At 40.4% G+C, this 20,113-nt stretch overlaps 1 protein-coding gene across 35 annotated transcripts in view; it reads left to right on the forward strand.

The window, feature by feature from the left end:
* The window catches only part of CLASP1 (cytoplasmic linker associated protein 1), a 275,809-nt gene that overhangs the window by 144,505 nt on the left and 111,191 nt on the right, over positions 1 to 20,113 (forward strand). For all 35 annotated transcript variants that reach the window (XM_086718350.1, XM_086718353.1, XM_086718377.1 and 32 more), the window contains 7 exons: positions 5,294 to 5,446; positions 8,358 to 8,431; positions 9,538 to 9,630; positions 10,542 to 10,687; positions 12,124 to 12,259; positions 13,276 to 13,346; positions 17,122 to 17,181. In XM_086718350.1, coding sequence (XP_086574476.1) covers positions 5,294 to 5,446; positions 8,358 to 8,431; positions 9,538 to 9,630; positions 10,542 to 10,687; positions 12,124 to 12,259; positions 13,276 to 13,346; positions 17,122 to 17,181 — 733 coding nt within the window. The remainder of the gene's footprint in view (positions 1 to 5,293; positions 5,447 to 8,357; positions 8,432 to 9,537; positions 9,631 to 10,541; positions 10,688 to 12,123; positions 12,260 to 13,275; positions 13,347 to 17,121; positions 17,182 to 20,113) is intronic.

Below are 20,113 nucleotides of genomic sequence, written 5' to 3' on the forward strand. Positions count from 1 at the left end.
GCTGCTAATCTGGAAAACGAATACATTCTTTTCCCTTTCCCCCTGGATTTCTAATTCCAACAGAACATGTGAATTACTTTCTCTGTTAGTACACAGGTCACATGGAGACCATTGAATCTTGATGGTACAGGCTTGCGGTTGGGAGCAACCGCTGCTGTGCTCTCAGGCTGCGTGACTGTGATTCGACCTCTGTGCTGATGCTGGCATTCGGAGCAGTTTGGGTTCGGGGGTTTTTCTAGTCGCGTGTTTGCTTTTTTTACCTTCTGTGTAGCTATCGGGCTTTCAACTGTCACTTGTCATTAACATCACTGTGCTTAACACCCATGCCCCCTTCTCACTGTTCCTATATTTAGTTGCTTCTAATCTGGTTGGGGGTGGGGGGAGGGGAACAACGATAAAGTGTGCTAGATTTTATTTCCAAAGGGAGTAAATAAAAAGACTGATTGGGACTCTTAAAGCTCATTTAAAAAAAACTCAACACTGGCTGCTCGGTGACCCTTTCCCCCACCTCCCTTCCTAGGGAGGCGTTTCCATGCAGACATTGGTGAAGAAACACACTCCTCCTCGGGGCATCGCATCATTATGTGACCTCTTGAGTACATTTGGCCAAGTTATAATTCACTGTTAGAAATACAGGCCCGCTGAGGGCCGAATCTGCACTGCTTCCGTTCTCTTCGCGCTTTGCCAGTGTCCGCGTGGCATCCCCCTACTGCAGCCCGTAGCCCAAGCCCCGCGTTCCTTTGCCAACAGGCGTCCTTCCTCTGGCTGCCAGGTTACCTGCCCAGGACAGGAGGATGTCAAAAGAATAGAAACTAAATGTTGAGGGCTTCTATGTTTGCTTTACGCAGCCAGTTGTCCCTCACAGATATTAAAATATGAGGAGAAAGTCTTCTTATCCACCTGATTACAATCTCCCGTGCGCTTCATTCTGTTGTAGATCCACGTGTTCGGTTGGTATCATTTTCCCTTTGCCTGAAGATCTCCCTTGAACATTTCTTAGGAGTGCAGGTCTCGTGGTGATGAATTCTTTTTTTTTTTTTTTTTTTTTTTTTTGGTGTTGTCTGAGTACATTTTTATTTAGCCTTTTTAAAAATTTATTTATTTTTAATTTTTTAAAATGTTTATTTATTTTTGAGAGAAGGAGAGACAGAGCGTGAGCAGGGGAGGGGCAGAGAGAGAAGGAGACACAGAATCGGAAGCAGGCTCCAGGCTCTGAGCTGTCAGTACACAGCCCGACGCGGGGCTCGAACTCACAAACTGTGAGATCGTGACCTGAACCGAACGACTGAGCCACCAGGATGCCCCTAGCCTTTATTTTTAGAAGATAAATTTTTGGTGGATAGAGAATTCTAGGTTAATACTTTCTTATCACCATTTTCAAGATGCTGTTCCTTTGTCTTTTGGCACACACAGTTTCTGATGAAGCCCACTGTCATTTTGTTCCTGTGTAAGTATTGTGTCTTTTTTTTCTCTCTGGCTCCTGCGGGAAGTACAATTTCATGTGTGTTTGATGCTTGTTACTATCCCACAGGTCTGAGTTTCTATTCTTATTTACTTTTCTCAGGCTTTCTTCTTTTCTTAATTTTGGTTAAATTTTATTGCTAGGTGTTTAAATTCCCTGTTTGTTGTTTTTTTTTTTTCTAGCTGATTGTGTCTAATCTGCATTTATCCCATTCAGTGAAATTTTCATTTCAGATACTGTGTTTTCTTAATTTCCAGAAGTTCCATTTGGTCCTTTTAATAAAAAACCTTAGGAGCGCCTGGGTGGCTTAGTTAAGCGCCCAACTTCAACTCAGGTCACGATTCCGCAGTTTGTGGGTTCGGGCCCTGCATCAGGCTCTGTGCTGACAGCTCAGAGCCTGGAGCCTGCTTTGGATTCTGTGTCTCCCTCTCTCTTTGCCCTTCCCCGGCTAGTGCTCTGTGTCTGTCTCTCAAAAATGAATAAAAATGTTAAAAAAAATTTTTTTAAAAAACCTTCTTTCTCATTATATCTATTTGTTCTCTTAATATTTGGACACAGTTGTAGCAGTTTTAATATTCTTACCTGCTGGTTCCATCATCTTTGTCATTTCTTAATTGGTTACTATTTTCTGATGTTTTTTTCCCTCCTGATTGTGTGCCACATTTTTCTGTTTCTCCTTCTCTTGATGAAATTTTGATTAGGTGTTGTGTATTGTGAATGCTATATTGTCAAGTGTCTGCATTTGTTATGTTCCTTTAAAGAATGTTCTGCTTTGCTTTGGCAGAGCAGTTTTTTTTTGTTTGTTTGTTCGTTTGTTTTAAGAGAAAGAGAGCATTCGCATGCACGTGGGCATGTGGTGGGAAGGGGCAGAGGGGGAGAGAGCGAGAAAGATTGAGAGAGAGAGAGAGAGAGAGAGAGAGAGAGAGAGAGAGAAAATCCCAAGTAGGCTCCACACTCAGCATGGAGCCCTACATGGGGCTGGATCCCACAAACCTGGGATCTCATGACCTGAGGTGAAATCAAGAGTCAGACCTCACCTGGCTGAGCCACGCAGGCGCCCCTGGCAGAGTGGTTTTAAGTTACTTGCACGTCTAACCCCCTTGAGGCCTGTTTTTAAACTTTGATAGGGTAGGCTTAATGTAACCTTCCCTCCAGAAATAGTTCAGCCCTACTATTAAGGCCTGCCCTTGCAGGGTCTCACTGAGTGCCTTGGGTGAGTCTCCAAGAACATTCTACTCTGGTGCTGGAACACTGACCTACTTTGTGCAGACATTGGGAATTGTTCAGTTTATAGCTTCCTGGTCATTTTTCGCCTTCCCTTGTGTGCGGAATTGTACTCCCACATGATGGCCTAGAACTTGGTACATTTCTAGAGCTCTCATTTTGTGTAGCTTCCTGTTTCCTAGCACTCTGCCTGTACCTTACGGCCCAGCCCCTCAGCGTCCCTGAGCTCTGATTTCCGTTTTCTCAACTTGCCGAGGCTTCTAGGTTCAATTTAGGGTCTCGTTCCTTGTACTTGGTGGTCTGGGAATTATCTCCAGGCGGGAAGTTGGGTAACTATGTAGCTCACCTGGTTTGTTTCCCTCTCAGGGCTCACAGTTCTGCACTGTCCCTTGCCCCATCTGAAATAGTTGTTTTATGTACCCTGTCTGGTTTCTGGCTGTTTGCTGAAAGAGGTTGAGTTTGGTCCTTGAAAATCCATCATTGCTTCAATAGAGAAATCCCAGGAAATCCAGTGACATGGGCCCTCTGAAAATAATTTCCACTAAGTGAATATAGTTCTCAGTGGAGTGCCTGCCCATGTTAGAAAAATTACACAGACTTTACATGAATTTCTGAGTGAAGCATGATGGTGTCTTCACTTCCCCTGTTCATTATGCACCTTTCCCACAGACTGGAACTGTTCCTGTAGTGATTAGAGCTCCCCTGAGGGCGGATGGGCTGAGAGCAGGTCTTGTCACTGCTAATACTGGCAGCGCTCAGTGGTTGACCTTCCCTTTGGGTTGTTTTCGTTCTTTACATCAGACTCAGTTTTACTCTTGGAAGGGACCTTGTTAATATGCTTACAGTCCAAGAATCACCTTTTGAATCCACATAGGTAAGTCGATACTAATAGACCAGTGAACATCTGAATCAGTGGGAAAGTGATGTGTGTATTAAAGGAACCATCTGTGAAAGAGGATTGCTTGATAAGGTGATCTAGGAAATTTAAAGGAATGTTGAAGGCAGGTAATTTGCACAAGGATATGCATTTAGAAGGATGGATCAGCTCCCAACAGTGTCGAATAAAAGAAGCCGTGTAGTTTGAAGTGGATTGTTGGTGAGTTGTGAGAAACAGTAGGGTCATGATTAGACACCGGACTTGACTGATGATAGTTGAACCAAGCAGCCAACAGGTCAAGAAAACAGGCTTGTATTTGTGTTTTCTGTTCGACATTTATTTACTTCAGATGTATTGGAAAAGATCTAGCTCCCTTATTCAGAAATCGTGAACATTGCCAGCTACAGATGTTTGTTTCCTTTATTTTAAATTACTCTTGGTTCTCTGTTTAAGCCTCCTGAATGACTCAGAGTTGCTGTATAAGCCCATGGTACTCTGTATAAGTGCACCATGATAGCGTTAATTGTGTCATCCAAATGTTGTTCCTAAATATGTTGATTATTTTAAAAGCCCAAAGATGTTTTTTTCTTTTTCTTTCTTTTTTCTTTTTTTAAAGGTCTGTTTATTTTGAGAGAGAGAGTGTACGCAAGCAGGAGAGGGGCAGAGAGAGAGGGAGAATCCCAAGCAGGTTCAGTGTGGTCAGTGTGCAGAGCTTGAACTCAGGAAACCAGGAGCTCATGGCCTGAGCCGAAATCCAGAGTCGGATGCTTAACCGACTGAGCCACTCAGGCTCCCTTTTCTTTTTTCTTTTTAATTTTAAATGCAACCTAAGGAATATTCCTTGGATCCACTAATGCTTAGAAAATTTTGGAATTAATGAAGAAACAGTGCTCAACTCCAACAAAAGAGAAATGAAACATTGACGAGGAAGCATTTATTTCCTCTTGTCAAACTGGTTGACATTTAAAAATGGTCATACTGTGTTGGCAGAGGTGTGACCAGTTGGGCACTTCTTTGAACTTCCAGGGGAAAAAAAAATACATGACCTCTCTGAAAATAAATTTGGCAGTGTATACTAAAAATTTTTATACTCTTTGACCCAGTAGGTATTGCTTCTAGGTTTTGGTTTTTTTCTTAAAATTGTGATAAATTTAAACAGAAATGCCAGTAGGAAGGTGTTTGTTGCAATGTTATTTCTAATGGTGACGTATTGGAACTACCCTGAATGCCTAACAAGACCATTTCAGTTGTGATATTTTCTCATCACAGAGTACCATGCAACCACTAAGACAGCATTTACAAAGAATATTTTATCACCTGGGAAAATGCGCATATTTGAAATAAGCAAAATGCCAAATGATGTATAGTCTCACATCAGCTGTTATTAAAAAAAAATGCATGCAAGAAAGGTCAGAAATATGCCAAAATGTTGAAGTAATTGTATGAGGTGGTGGTTTTATGAGAGGTTGTTTTCTTCTTTATGTTTTCTCTGTTTTCCAAAATTGGAGCCAGGAGAGCATTCTAGATATGTGAAAGCAAACATGATGTTTGTATCTGCATTCTGGACTTACCCTAAGGCCTTTCTAGACCCCGGACTGGCACCTCACATCCCAAGAGTAGGCACACCGTTCATCTCTAAGGCTAGTTTGTTGTTTTACATTCGGGTGGAAAAGTACCTTTTTTTTTTTTTTTTTTTTTTTAAAACAATGATTTCTCTGCTTACTCTTCAGATAAAAATTTTGATGATGAAGATTCTGTGGATGGTAATAGACCTTCCTCTGCTAGTTCTACATCATCCAAAGCTCCACCCAGCTCAAGGAGAAACGTTGGAATGGGGACCACCCGCCGGCTTGGTTCCTCCTCTCTTGGATCCAAGTCTTCAGGTAAGACCACCGAGTGGGGTGCTGTAGAGTCAGCTCTGCCAGCTCTTAAAACCAGATGTACTGCCTTCCGTGTCTGTCCTTCAGGGATGAAGTGGTCCTGTTTGCAGTATGTTTCTACTCACTGTGATTTATGTTAGCACTGTGCTGTCCGTGCTGATAGGGTAGAAGTTTGAGCCGCTGTGTTGCCACGGGTTGGTAAGGGGGGAGCCGGTAGGAGAATATGGCTAGCTCAGAGGCCAGCATAGCTAGGAGCCAGGGCAGGAGTGCACCCTGATGGCTTTATTCTTCCACGAGGCTCCAGCGATGGCCTGCAATTACCATGGGGACTTTTTTGTCCGTTTCTGTCTACCAACACTGAGACTTCCCAGAAGTCAGATGGTGTGCCTTCTGTGTTTTGTTCCTACGAGTAGCATTATTCCTTGTGAAACCGGAATGGATGTTGACCTAAGTAAATGGTAGGGCTCAGCTCCCTAAAGCTTTGAACATTGATTTACAAAGATACCTTAGTCTCAGTCTATCCTCTGCCACTCCCCAGTGCAGACGATTTGAGTCCTTGTTATACACAACTTGCATTTTGCTGTCACATGTTAAATTGACACACAGATCTCTTTTCGCTTTACATTGTGTGGCCTCTGCCTTTAGAACTGGTTTTTAGCGTCGGGCTTTTGAGCTTGGCTGGATGAGCTAAGTTAAAACAGCGGGAAGGATTGACTTAGAATGCCACCTCCTGGTGTTCTTTCTGGCCTGCTGAACTGGCCCTAGAGTGTTGGGGTCGTGCCTCTGTCAGCTTGGTGCCTCTGCTGCCAGCTTCTCTCTCCATGTTAAGTAGCTGTGCTGATGGCTGACACGGGTGTTCACACCACAGATGGCAGGAGGAAAAAGCTGTGCCTTTGTTGGTGTTCTTAGTCCTTTCTATCTGTGTTTTTGTTTATGTTTTTGTTTGTTTTTGGTGCGTTAAAATTTTTTTTTGTAATTGAGTTTAAATTCACAAAACATCAAATTAACCATTTATTTATTTTTAATAAGTTTCTAAAAGTTTACTTATTTATTTTTGAGAGAGAGAGAGGCATGCCGACAGGGGAGGGGCAGAGAGAGGAAGAGGGAGAATACCAAGTAGACTCTGCAGGGTTGGCATGGAGCCTGATACGGAGCTCGAACTCATGAAACTGCGAGATCACAACCTGAGCCGAAATCAAACGTCAGATGCTCAACTGACTGAGCCACTCAGGTGCCCCAAATTAACCATTTTAAAGGTAACCATCCAGTGGCATTTCATGTATTCACAGTATTGTGCAGCCACCACCTGTGTCTAGTTCCAGAAAAGCTTTTCCACTCTTGAAAGGAAGCCCCGGACCCTTTAAACAGTCGCTCCCCATTTCTTCCTTCCCCCAGCCCCTGGTGATCAGCAGTCTGCATTTTGCCTCTAGGCACTTGCCTATTCTAGGTATTTCAGAGAAATGGAGTCATGTAAATATGATCTTTTGTGTCTGGCTCCTTTCACGTAGGGTAATGTTTTTACAGTTCATCTGTGTTACAGCATGTACCCAGTATTTCATTCCTCTATGACTGAACCACCTTTCTCATCTTTCATTGGAAAAATCTATTCTTGGGAGGCATCAGTTCCACAAATGAGGCTTAGAAATTTCTACATCATTAGACCCCTTTGATTTCCTTCCCATCCCGCACCCATACCCCTTCCAAAAGTCCCGGCTCTAGATTATGTAGAGATCTTGGCCCTGCTCTTACCCTTTTTTCTATTTTGTTTAAACACCGCAGTCATGAATTTCCTTGTTGACTCCTCCTTGTCTGATTCTGGGGCTCATGGACCATGGTTGGTCTCTGAGTCCCTTTACGTATGTGGGTACGTGATGCAGCACTTATCCAGGGCAGCGCTCCAGACCTGTCTGCTCAGGGGGATTCAGTCTTTGTACCAAAACAGGTACTGAGCACCAAGTGATGGTGTGATGTTACTGTCATGTGACCACAGCTATGAACTCGGTGTGAGGAATCTTCATTGAAAGTGAGGACACGCATTTATTGCTCCCAGAATCGTCTTTAAAGCCTTGTCTACTTTTGAGGACCCTAAACACCAAATAACTTGTCTGCAAAGAAACACTAGAAAAGCACTCAGACTAATCAGTGTAATTGATTTTTTTAAATATGGAATTTATTGTCAAATTGGTTTCTATCAGTGTGAATCATTAACAATGAGGGTTTCAAGGGTGATCTTAAACCCCAATTTTAAAACCTTTATTCTGAAAAAACAAAAAAAGATTTGACAAAATGTCACATGATCTTCATGTGTGAAGTAGAGTTCATGTTAGCGAAAGAAAAAAACTCTCTCTCAAATGATAGCAATTAACCTTGAAGTATACAGAGCATCTTACAACACCTTTAGGAGGGAAAATTCTTACTAGTGCATAAGTAAAAAATTGACCCAGTTACCATGTGTTCAAGGAAATGGAAATGTTTTGAGAGCAATACAAAGTTGAAATGAAATGTTAAATTCTTGAGCACTTATTTGAATATTTCACAAATTTGTTATACTAGATGCCTAAAAATAACATAACCTAATTTATTCCCCGAAGGATTAAATTTTCTATTATATACCTGTTTATTAGATTACTATACGACTGCAGTATAATTGATGTATGTCGCTTAAAGGCTAACTGTCCTCCTTTAACACGTAGTCTCTTTAAGTGACTTTACACTAACGTATGTAGTATTGTAGAATCATGACATTTCATCTCTATATTCAGAGTTAGTAATGTTTGTCAGTTCCACAACACTCTAAATTTTTATTAAGGCTTGTAAAAAAGCCACAAATCTTCCATAATGTAATGAGGATTGTGTGTGTTCAGACTACCCCTGTGCACACCATTCACATTTTGAAAATCGATCTTATTTATAGCTGCAAAAGAAGGAGCTGGTGCTGTTGATGAAGAGGACTTTATTAAAGCATTTGATGACGTACCTGTAGTACAGGTGAGTGAGAATATTCGAGTTTGATTAAAAACAGGTAGGCTTAGTCGTCAAATTTTAGTTTTCAGATACATGATATGTGAGGCCCCCTTCTAGGTGAGGTATTTTTACCTCTTAAGACCTACTGCAGGTCTGCACTTGCAGATGAGAGGACATCGGTGCCTTGTATAGCTAAAATGCACAGCAGAAGTGAAGTGATCTTTCAGTAGGGACTGGAGAGAAGTTGCTTGCTTGATCTAGTAGTACGTTTGTGGCTTAGGTCACGTAAATGAAAAAGAAAATCAATGACTAGGTGTGAGAACAAAGAAGCATGCCTAGAAAAATTTGTAAATTTCAAGGACTGCGATGTCTGAAAAGCTATAAAGAACAGATTAATAAAAGCTCAAGTTTATGCCACCTTGATGCTTCATTTAAGTGCCTAACAGACGAAGCAGGGATTACTTATACGTTTGGAGTATGCACATTTTAAGTGCTTTGTGCCTCAGTGTCCTTTGTTGTTGACTGGGGGCTAATAACACTTGTCCTCAGCCTGCATCGAATGTGGTGCTCTGCCTGCGTGAGTCACTTGTTACCTGTTGCCTGGTTGCCATAAGTACCATAAGTCAGATAACCGGCACCATAGGCTCAGCTTGGGTTCAGCCTTACCTTAAGTCCTTGACCTTCCAAGCTTGCATCACTGTTGGTTGATTATTCCCCTACCTACCTTATTAGTAAGATGTAAGCGTAAATGAGAAAGAAGATTTGAAGAGAGTGTTGAAGTTACGTGTAAAATGTGGTGTTCTAAATAATACTAAGAGTAATAAAGGCCTTGTGCATCACTGACAATTCCCCAGTCGGCTCCTTTCTCTTCTGTACATGAGACCATCTGTTAAGTTTACAGTGAAGTTGTGCTCAAAGCATGGTTATCTGTACTTGAGCATCAAATCTAGTGGGTACATATTCCCAATGGGAAGGAAGCTCATTCGAAGACAGATGTATCTGGAGGTTATCTCATAAGTCCTTCTGAAAAATGAAATTACTAAGTATTCTTGACTTTCTGTAATTAAAAACTAACCTTTGTTGATTCTGTAAATTTTCTTACATTGGTTGTAAATTAATTTTGCTTACAGATTTATTCCAGCCGAGACCTGGAGGAGTCCATAAACAAGATTAGGGAAATATTATCTGATGACAAGCATGATTGGGAGCAAAGAGTAAATGCTGTAAGCCGTTGACTTCATGTGATTACATTTTCATTAGATTTATTTCAATGTTCTAAATACTGAATTATGCAATTGGGGTATAGCTCTGATGAATTTTAAGTAGTAAATGTTTTAAATATAAATCACCATATTTACACTTACCCTTTTAGTAGAGTACCTCATTTCTCTTCCTGTTTCTAAAACGGGCCAACCTGTGCCTTTAAGTATATCCTGTACTTTTAAAAAAGATGTAATGTGGAACGTCTGGAAACAGCCTCCACTCTTGCCTTAGTCCAGATTTAATTGTGACTGTTGGCCAGTAAGTTGGCTTTTCTTAGTGGCATTTTCAGGGTGTGTCCGTCTCTTCCTTTCTTTCTTCCTATCACTTGTTGGAAAGTTCTCTCCCTCTGTTTAAAAAAGTGGATTAATGAAATGTGAGGGGAGCATTACAGTGCTCCCAGTACATATCTTATCTGAGGAAAGCTGTTTTACAGCGGTTGGCTGGGCAGGAAGCAAGGCTGTGAAATGACTGCTACGTTCCATTCAAACTCAGACTAACCGTTTAGTAATGATACACTGGAGGATACTATATAAAAGACTGTAGGATCGCTTCTTCCTTCGAGTCATTTAACGGATAGCAGTTGGAGTTGGGTATTGGGGAAGGTAAGCTTTAGGGGAGGAGCAAAAATGTTTACAAGTAAAATATCTATTTTGTAGAATTGTGAGATATACTACATTTAAAACTTCTTACTTGTGATATGTGGATTTGTTCAGTATGGTAGCAGGTACTGAATTGGCTGAATTCTTTTGGGAAAACTTTTGAGATCAGTTAACTTTGATGTTGATTTCTCACAGTTGTTGGCTTCAGTTGTTTTATATATCCTGTTTTAAGGATTGTTGTATGTACCTTTTAATTTTTTCCGTTCCACCAGCTGAAAAAGATCAGATCTTTACTTTTGGCTGGTGCCGCCGAGTACGATAACTTCTTTCAACATCTGCGTCTTTTGGACGGAGCCTTTAAACTATCTGCTAAGGACCTGCGGTCTCAGGTAGTGCGGGAAGCTTGCATCACATTGGGGTAAGGACTGCCACGCTTTAGATTCTCACACATCCTAAAATAGTCTCATTGCAGCACTTCAGAGATGGTTCGTTGAATGTGCCCAGCAGGTCCCTTTAATGTACCTTCTGACTAGTCTCCAGGACCTATTCCATTTATTCTTCTGTTGGTGCTTTTATAGTATTACAATATTTCCTGCCCAATTACATAAAGTTTGACAGATTTTATTTATTTATTTTTTTTTTAATTTTTTTTTTTCAACGTTTTATTTATTTTTTTTGGGACAGAGAGAGACAGAGCATGAACGGGGGAGGGGCAGAGAGAGAGGGAGACACAGAATCGGAAACAGGCTCCAGGCTCTGAGCCATCAGCCCAGAGCCTGACACGGGGCTCGAACTCACGGACCGCGAGATCGTGACCTGGCTGAAGTCGGACGCTTAACCGACTGCGCCACCCAGGTGCCCCAAGTTTGACAGATTTTAAATGTTATTCAGTGACTTAGCTCTGAAGCCTCTATTTTAAACTCGAAGCAATTATTATTAATAATTTTAGTATATGTGCTGCCGAAGCGAGCACAATTATTATTAATAATACGAAAAAAGAAATAATATAAACTTCTGTCTCTTGGCTTTTTCATTGATTTTGCTGACAGGGTATAGCATTATCAAAGTTTTTGTTTGTTTCTAGAAGAATACTGTATCTATAAAGTTACAAGTCAAAGGCAGATAGGACAGTAAAGTTTTACCCTAGCTAAAACTGTATCAGTGTTTGCAGCTGGAACTTCTGTGTTGAAAAGTATGTCAGAATGTCAAAGAAGCAGCAACAGCAAGGAGGTACTGCAGCTGTCTACAGTTTTGGCTGGGATCAGATATGGAAGCGTGTATAATACATGTGAAAGGTTAACAGGGCAAAAGGAGAAGAGGGTGAGGGAGCTCTCTCAGTTCTACACTTAATTGATATATGACCAATTTGTCTTTTGCTGTTTTTTAAAGAAATTTTTAACGTTATATTTATTTTTGAGAGAGAGAGCGTGCTCACGTGGGGGGAGGGCATCGAGGGGGGATGTGGACAGAGGATCCAAAGCAGGCTCCACACTGACGGCAGTGAGCCCGATGCGGGGCTCGAACTCACGAACTGCAAGTGATCGTGACCTGAGTCAAAGTCCGGACCTCAACCGACTGAGCCACCCAGGCGCCCCTGTCTTTTGCTGTTTTAAGACTAATTAGTTGGAAATGATTTATTTAAAAGAAATGAAAGGAACGAGCTCATGGGCTAATGTCTTTTGGCCAAGTCCACAGCATGCACACGGGAAGTGTTTTTAAAGTGTCTTACGTAGACATTTGCCTTTTATCTCTAGATAACTTTAAAGGAAAGCCTTACAGAATGTTAAGAGGTTTATATTGTTTCACTGTTTGCAAGGGATACAGCTACAGTGCAGTGTTCATTTCTTGTTGTAGGCATCTGTCATCAGTTCTGGGAAATAAATTTGACCATGGAGCTGAAGCCATTATGCCAACTATCTTTAATTTAATTCCAAACAGTGCCAAAATTATGGCCACTTCCGGTGTTGTAGCTGTTAGGTTAATCATTCGGGTAAGTATATTTTGGGGCCATACATAGAATAAGCAAGTGGTAATAAATGATGGTTGATAAGCAGTACTAGAGGCATTTTTCATTAGCAACATTATGGACAGTTGGAACCATGTTGTATATACAAATCAGCCTCCCCCCTCCTTAATTATCTATAGGAGTCTTTTTTTTTAATACTCCATAATGTGAATTATGAATATGGTGTACCTACTCATGTGTTGATTATTTACTCATTGTTGGCTTTAAATATTTGAATATCTGTATCTGCTTCTGGGGTTACACTTGGTTCTTTACTCCCAGTCATTCCACTTTAGGTATTTGTGTTTGTGGCTTTGTTACTCACCTAAAGTTTTTATTTAATTACTTGTGTTTAAGCCCAGGAACAAAATACTCTTTTCAGGTTTCTAAACACTCATTATTTAAATTTAAATAATTATCCAAGTAATTTATATACACGTTCCCAGTAAAACCTAATAGCTCACAAAGGCTTAAAATGAACATTCTCCACATCACCTTCTCCCCACCTTCAAGTCCCTTTTCCCCAGAGGCAACCCTTGAAACTGGGACGTGGTGATGCTAAAACCTATCCAGAATATTCCTGATTAAATCATTGTGGGTTACTTATTTGTATTATTTTTAGTTCTGTTTGCACTGCCTACTTGAAATATTAAACCCAAAGCCATCATTGAACATTCCCATTGAAACAGCATCAAAACACGTTGCTCTGCTGACCGCTATTGAACTCACTTAGATCTCCACTGCCGGATTATTTAGACTTCCCACCAGTCATTTGTTTTGCTGTTAGATTTATTTACGTATCATCGGCTGGTCTGTTCAGGCTCTGTGAATTTTGTCATGGCCTTTGGCAATATCCAGTGAAATTTTTTTTCCTTTTTAAGCTCAGCGACATTCTAATCTGAATATTTATGTGCTTTAGGTAGTTTAGTAATGAAGTGGTTGTCTTAGTTTTTAGTTTTGTATTTTCAGGTGTTCACCTCCGTTTCTGTTCTTCTCTGCAGCACACACACATCCCTAGGCTAATACCTGTCATAACAAGCAACTGTACCTCTAAGTCTGTCGCAGTTAGAAGGTAAATTTTTAAACAGCTTCCTCATTATTTTTGAATTGTTTAAAAACCAAAATAAGTTCCAAACTTCCGTCCATGGAAACAAATTCATGTTTGAGATGTTAAAATTATTTTAAGATCACTGCAGTAAATGGCTTTGGGTTGAGGGATCGTGATCTACATAGTCTGGAAAATAAATTTGGACAACCTCCATTATTTTGTGTGTATGTGAGAAAGAGAGGAGAGGGAGAGAGAGAGAGAACACGTGTGTCTGTGTGTGAGTTTATGAAAGGGGGCTCTGGAGAGAGTGGGGTAGAAGATGGCCTGTACATTTTTTCTAAGATAGTCCCTCTACTTAAATTGTTGGTATACCCCTTCTCTGAATGAAAGTCGTAATTGCACACAAGGAAAAAAAAAACATTATAAAAATTAACAGTAGTTCTTTACTATTGACATGGGTAGGAGGAGGTATATGTTGTCTCTGTCTTCTGACAGTGATTTCTGAGATTCTGAATCCCAACTAAGAGAGAGACCAACTATCCAGGAGATACCGTAGCTAGCTAGCCCTTTGTTCCCAAGTCCCTGCCTAGTGTGTCCACATGAGCTGCCATAGATCACATCCCAGGAGTAGGCCTCTTCTATCTGGGATCTGTGGTTCTTGACTGTTGAGAATCTAATAAAATCTGTGACCCCTCTTCCCCAGAAAATGTAAACACACAGAATATTTTATGTAGATTTTGAAGGGATTCATGGACACCAGTGGATATTCAGTGGACCGTATCAGGAGCTTCCTAGGGTAAATTCATGGTTGGCCTGGGCAGCAGTCTCTTGACCACATTCCTGGAGTTCTTTGTCCGATCCTAGCCCAGTGAAAGAGCCCTTCAGTCTAAGCTTGGAACCCAGCTTACTTTTGCTGCCCGCCATTTCCCTTCTTTTCTGGCATGTCACGTTGGTCCTGCTGGGTTTCCACGGTAGGGGAGCCTGCTAAGCGTGAGGTGGCCCCATAGCCATCTTATTAACAGCTCTGTGAAAGTCATGAGGGAGGAGGGGAATCATCCACCTTTGTAAAGCCAGGAAGGAAGAAATTGGCACCTTCCACTGAAAAAGCTTCATCTCTAACCGCATGGCTCACTTGTATATCACTGAGGAATGCAATCTACCCTTGACCTGCAGTCCAGCGTCTCCTTCTAGAGATGAGAGGGTGAAGTCAGCAGGAGAGAGGGATGGTAGTGAACTTCAGAACCTGGCAGACTGCAGCTGAAGCATTACCTCTTCCCACTGACTAATCCTCTGACCCGCTGGGAACAAGAGTACCCCTGGGGCAGAGCTGTTCTGGGGGTTCAGTCATTGGGTAAAGGAGTGTGACACCTAGTATAAGCTTAATAAACGATGCCAGCTGTTAGAATTTGTTGCTGCTGCTGATGTTATTGTCACTATTGTTTTAGGTTTCCAGGAGAAATTCAGAATGTGCAAGGCCAAGGTCCTCTGATGAGGTGAAACGGATGTTTGTTGTAGGATGTGTAGTGTATTAACTGGCAACAAAATACCATATACTGCGTGCTTAAACAGCAGAAGTGTATTTTCTCACAGTTCTGGAGGCTGGAAGTCTGAGATCAGGGTGCCAGCATGGTTGAGTTCTAATGAGGGTCACTTGCAGCTGGCTGACTTCTTGCTGTGTCTTCACGTGACGGAGAGAGATCTCATGCTCTCTGGGGTTTCTTCTTGGAAGGGCACCAGCCCAATCATTAGAGCCCCCATCTCATGAACTCGCATGAACCTAATGATCTGAAGACCCCATCTCCAGATATTATCATGTGGGCATTGGAACATAGGAATTTGGGGAGAACACTGTTCAGTCCACAGAATTGAGCAATTCTGGCCTTTGCTGCTAAACGGATAGTAACCTACATTCACTGTGACAGTAGAAGTGTCTCCCCCTTTACCACTTTCTGAGTCACACACTCAGATTACTGTTCTTACATTTAGTCAGAGTGTGTATCAGTCAGAACCATGGGTCTTAATGCTGAAAGAAGTAATAGGGACCATCTCGTCCCTTTGCCTTCAGAAAGGTTAGGTCCTTCTGTTAGGTCCTCAGCCTGTACCTAGCTCAGCTTCGTAGAATTTGTAAGAAATGGATCGTACAGTCTCCCTGCCTTTGAGAAATTTATATCATTTAGATAGGGAGATTAAAAACAGTAACGCAGAGCAGTGTAAGAGTGAGTTACAACACCTGTATTGTGGAGTTAGGAATTCAGAGAGCAGTGATTAAAACCAACTGGTATATTCCAGTGACACTTGATAGGCAGGTTGAAAATTGAGTTGCATTTTGAATGATGGGTAGGAGTTGGTAAAGAAAAGAGACGAGTTCTAACCTGATGTGTTTAAATAATGATGTGTTAAACAATGCCAACATTGATAATACTTCTTTGTATGTTAGTCTGAAAAGTGGAAAATAAAACCTAACTTAAAGGTCATATTTTTGATTAAATAGATTGTTCTAACATGCATTTAAGACCAAAATTAGCACCAAAGATGGCTGTATTCACTAAGAGATAGATAAATATAAACATATACACACATGTTAAAGAAAAAAAGAGAGACAAGAAAAATCAGACCAGGAAATGACATGAAGAACGGAGGAGAGGTAGAATAAACACGGCCTAGGTTGGGGCCAGTGTGGGGAGAGTGACAGAGGAGAGAGGATGCAGGTATGGGTAAGTGTCCTTCCTTGGAGAAAGTTTGCTTCACAACCAACATGCACACACGCGCAGACACGCACACTGTTGGCAGCCCCAGGACTGGGTTGAATAGCTCTGTGTGGTTCTAAGAAGAGCCCCCTTGTGCTCGTGGCACATGGGAACTGTCCCTTGTCTGTCTTGTTTGCTGGTTTATGTCTTGGTTACCGTTGTTATCTCTAACATCGAGGGTAGGTTTATTAAAGATTTATTGAGTAATTAATTATATGGGTTATTGAGGTTGTGAATTGAGAGGATCATGGGAACGACAGTCTGGTCATTAGAGAAAAATTACCCTCTTACTCGTTTCCTTGAATGAGTTCCTAAGACTATTAAGATTTACCCCCACGGAGATAAAGACCCTGGGCTTTTGACAAGTTCTAAAGAGGTAGGACGCAAAGCAGTGATGTAATCCAAAGGAGATGAGACCAGAGTTGTTTTCGTGCACAAATCAGACCAAGAAAGATTACAAAGGTGAAAAGGCTTGACAAGAAGGGATGTTGAAAGATTAAAGAGAGAAAAATAGATGAGTAAATTAGGGAAAAATCCATTTTAAGCACTACCTAGGATCTTCTTAGGAAAATTTGGAAAGCACTTTGTTTTTCAGGGTATTTTTTACTTTTTTTTCTTTTGTACAAGGCATTCTGTGAAATTAATGCAAGGAGCAATCGCCTGGTTCTGTAATAATGTACGCTGATTTTTTTTTTTTTTTTGCACTTGTACATCATATATTAACATATTATTTGAGGTGGTATAAAAACAAATGACAGTGATAGGCCCTTTTGGTAATGTTGCCACAAGGCTGCGGTTCCTGATTTGAGGGGAACTTTTGTATCCTGTTTCTTCTGTGTCTTGTGTATTTACTTTCTGATCGCCATTGATGCTTGATTACTTTTACTAGGTTTTCAGTCACTGTTGATTCCAACTCGATGTTCCATTTTTTGAAGCCCATTAATTAGAAGGAATTTGCCAGTTCTAAAAAGTAGCATGGGAAGAAAAAAAGCTTTTATTTTCACTAACATAAAAATAACCAAATTACATATTTTTTTCTTTACAATCTTTAGGCGCTGTTTTGAATTTTTAGATTTACTTTTACAAGAATGGCAGACACATTCACTGGAACGGTAAGCATTTCTTTGGCTGTTTTTTTCCCCTCTGAATTGAATCTTGAGATTTAATGTCTCAACAAGTGGTCCAACCTGCTTTTTTGTAGGAATCAAAGGAATCTAAGCATTTGTTTGCATGGCTACATTTGTTATTTCTACTGATGCGAGGCACTTAATATTGGCAGAAACTTTTAGTGAATTTCATTGATTACAATATTGTGTGCCTAGAGATGTGGACCAGTGTGCACTATACCAACTACAAAGCCACAATTAACTTTTTTTTTTAAATTATTTTTTAATTCCTGTGTAGGTAACATACTGTTACATTAGTTTCAGGTGTACAACACAGTGATTCAGTGATTCTATACGTTATTCAGTGCTCATCATGATAAGTGTCCTCTTAATCCCCTTCATCTATTTCCCCCAATCTCCCCATCTACCTCCCCTCTGACAACCATCAATTTGTTCTCTCTAGTTAAAGAGTCTGTTTTTTAGGGGTGCCTGGGTGGCTCAGTCGGTTAGGCATCTGACTCTTGGTTTCGGTTCAGGTCATGATCTCATGGTTTCATGAGTTCGAGCCCCACATCCAGCTGGCAGTGCACAGCCTGCTTGGGATTCTCTCTCTCTCTCTCTCTCTCTCTCTCTCTCTCTCTCTCTCTCTCATTCTCACTCTCACTCTCTCTCCCTTCTCTCTCTGCCCTTCCCCCACTCGTGTTGTCTCTGTTGCTCTCAAAAATAAATAAACTTAAAAAAATTTTTTAAAAAGAGTCTGTTTTTTAGTTTGTCTCTTCTTTGTTTTGTTTCTTAAATTTCACATCTGAGTGAAATCATATGGTATTTGTCTTTCTGCGACTGACTTAATTTCACTTCTGTGACTAGATCTAGAGAGTCACATCTAGATCTAGATCCGTCCACATTGTCACATATGGCAAAATCTCATTCTTTATGGCTGAGTAATAATATTCCATTGTATATCTTTTATTATCATGACTGGATGTTGTACTTTGTCAAATGCTTTTTTCTGGATCCATTGAAATGATCATATGGCTTTTTATCCTTTCTCTTGTCGATGTGATGTATCACATTCATTGATTTGTGAATATTGAACCACCCTTGCATCCTAGGAATCCTACTTGCTGGTGGTGAATGATTTTTTTAATATATTGAATTAAGTTTGCTGATATTTTGTTGAGGATTTTTGCATCTGTGTTCGTCAGAGTATTGGCCTGTAGTTCTCTTTTTTTGTAGTCTTTATCTGGTTTTGATATCAGGGTAACGCTGGCTTCATACAATGAGTTTGGAAGCTTTCCTTCCTCTTCTGTTTTTTAGAATAGTTTGAGAAGAATGGGTATTAACTCTAATTTAAATGTTTTGTAGAATCCACCTATGAAGCTGTGTGGTTTCTGGACTTTGGTTTCTTGGGAGTTTTTGGTTTACTGATTCAGTTTCATTGCTGATAATCAGTGTATTCAAATTTTCTATTTCTTCTTGCTTTAGTTTTGGGGAGTTATATATTTCTAGGAATATATCTGTTTTTTCTAGGTTGCCCAATTTGTTGGCATGTAATTTTTCATAATATTCTCCTAATCTTTTGTATTTCTGTGGTGTCAGTTATTATTTTTCTTCTTTTGTTTCTGGTTTTGTTTATTTGGGTCCTCTTTTTCTTTTGATGAGGCAAGCTAAAGGTTGATCAGTTTTGTTGATCTTTTCAGAGTACTAGCTCCTGGTTTCAGTGATCTGTTCTGTTGTTTTTTTAGTTTTTATTTTGTTTCTTTCTGCTCTAATCTTTATTATGTCCATCCTTCAACTAGTTCTGGATTTTGTTTGCTTTTCTAGTTCCTTTAGGTGTAAGGTTAGGTTGATTATTTTAGATTTTTCTTGCTTCTTGAGGTAGACCTGCGTTGGTATAAACTTCCCTCTTAGAATAGCTTTTACTGCATCCTAAAGATTTTGAACTGTGGTGTTTTCATTTTAACTTGTCTCCATGTATTTTTTAATTTCCTCTTTGATTTCTTGGTTGACCCATTCATTGTTTAGGAGCATATTCTTTAACTTCCATGTATTTGTACTCTTTCCTGGGTCTTCTTGTGGTTGATTTCTGGTTTCATAGAAACCAGGTTGGAAAAGATGTATTGTATAACCTGGATCTTTTACAACTTGTCAAGACTTGTTTTGTGGCCTAATGTGTGATATACTCTGGAGAATGTTCTGTGTGCACTTGAAGAGAATGTGTATTCTGCTGTTTTAGGATGGAATGTTCTGAATATATATGTTAGATCCATCTGATCCAATGAGCCATTTAAAGCCACTGTTTCCTTACTGATTTTCTGTTTGGATGGTCTATCCATTGATATAAATGGGTTGTTAAAGTCCTTTACAATTGTATTACTATTGATTACTTCCCTTATGTTTCTTATTTCCTGCTTTATGTATTGGGTATTTTTTTTTTTTTTAACATTTATTTATTTTTGAGACAGTGAGAGACAGAGCATGAACGGGGGAGGGTCAGAGAGAGGGAGACACAGAATCTGAAACAGGCTCCAGGCTCCGAGCCGTCAGCTCAGAGCCCGACGCGGGGCTTGAACTCACTGACCGTGAGATCATGACCTGAGCCGAAGTCGGCCGCCCAACCGACTGAGCCACCCAGGCGCCCCTGTATTGGGTATTTTGTTGATACCCATGTTTGGTGCATAAATATTTGTAATTGTTATATCTTTTTGTTGGATTGATCCCTTTGTGATATATGCTGTTTTAAAATCTATTTTGTCCATTATAAATATTGCTATTCCAGCTTTCTTTTCACTTCCATTTGTGGGATAGATACTTTTCCATCCCTTCACTTTTCTGTGTATATGTGTCTTTAGATCTGAAATGAGTCTCTTGTAGGCAGTGTATAGATGGGTCTTGCTTTTTTATCTGTTCTGTCACCCTGTGTCTTTTGATTAGAGCG

The sequence above is a fragment of the Puma concolor genome, chromosome C1 (genome assembly GCF_028749965.1).
Source record: "Puma concolor isolate L17-30 chromosome C1, mPumCon1.1.hap2, whole genome shotgun sequence".
Classification (NCBI taxonomy): Eukaryota; Metazoa; Chordata; class Mammalia; order Carnivora; family Felidae; genus Puma; species Puma concolor.